This window comes from Eimeria mitis, genomic scaffold (genome assembly GCF_000499745.2).
Source record: "Eimeria mitis Houghton genomic scaffold, Emh_scaff4163, whole genome shotgun sequence".
Taxonomy (NCBI): domain Eukaryota; phylum Apicomplexa; class Conoidasida; order Eucoccidiorida; family Eimeriidae; genus Eimeria; species Eimeria mitis.
In genome coordinates, this window is record NW_013572491.1 from 4,153 (window position 1) to 4,554 (window position 402).

The window sequence follows — 402 nt, forward strand, 5'->3', positions numbered from 1 at the left end:
ACGATCGATTGGTAGAAATATGTGTATGCAGCAGCTCCATAGAAACGCCATCTAAGCCGCTTGCAGCTGACCAGAAAGAAAATTAGGGTTTAGGGTTTAGGGTTTAGGGTTTGGGGTTTAGGGTTTAGGGTTTGTTACCGGGTGATACATGAGAGAGAGTTTGCGATAAGCAGAAGAAACAACGCGGGGGGGAGCATTGGGGGGAACGCCGATGGTTTCGAAGTGGTTGGGCTGGCGGCTTGACTGTACACAAACCCTAAACCCTAAACCCTAAACCCTAAACCCTAAACCCTAATTTTATAAACCCTAAACCCTCATGGATTGGGGGTGAGAGGGTTTAGGGTTTTGACGGACCTGCAGAATTCCAATTGCAAATAAAGCAACCAACGCTATCGTCGCCCC

The 402-nt window shown here is 48.0% G+C and overlaps 1 protein-coding gene across 1 annotated transcript in view; it reads right to left on the reverse strand.

Moving 5' to 3' along the window:
• Positions 1-402, reverse strand: part of EMH_0072990 (DnaJ domain-containing protein, related) — a gene marked incomplete at both ends in the record, with an annotated part of 1,605 nt that overhangs the window by 470 nt on the left and 733 nt on the right. Inside the window, one exon of the mRNA XM_013499275.1 lies at positions 139-243. Within this exon, the coding sequence (XP_013354729.1) occupies positions 139-243 (105 nt within the window). The remainder of the gene's footprint in view (positions 1-138; positions 244-402) is intronic.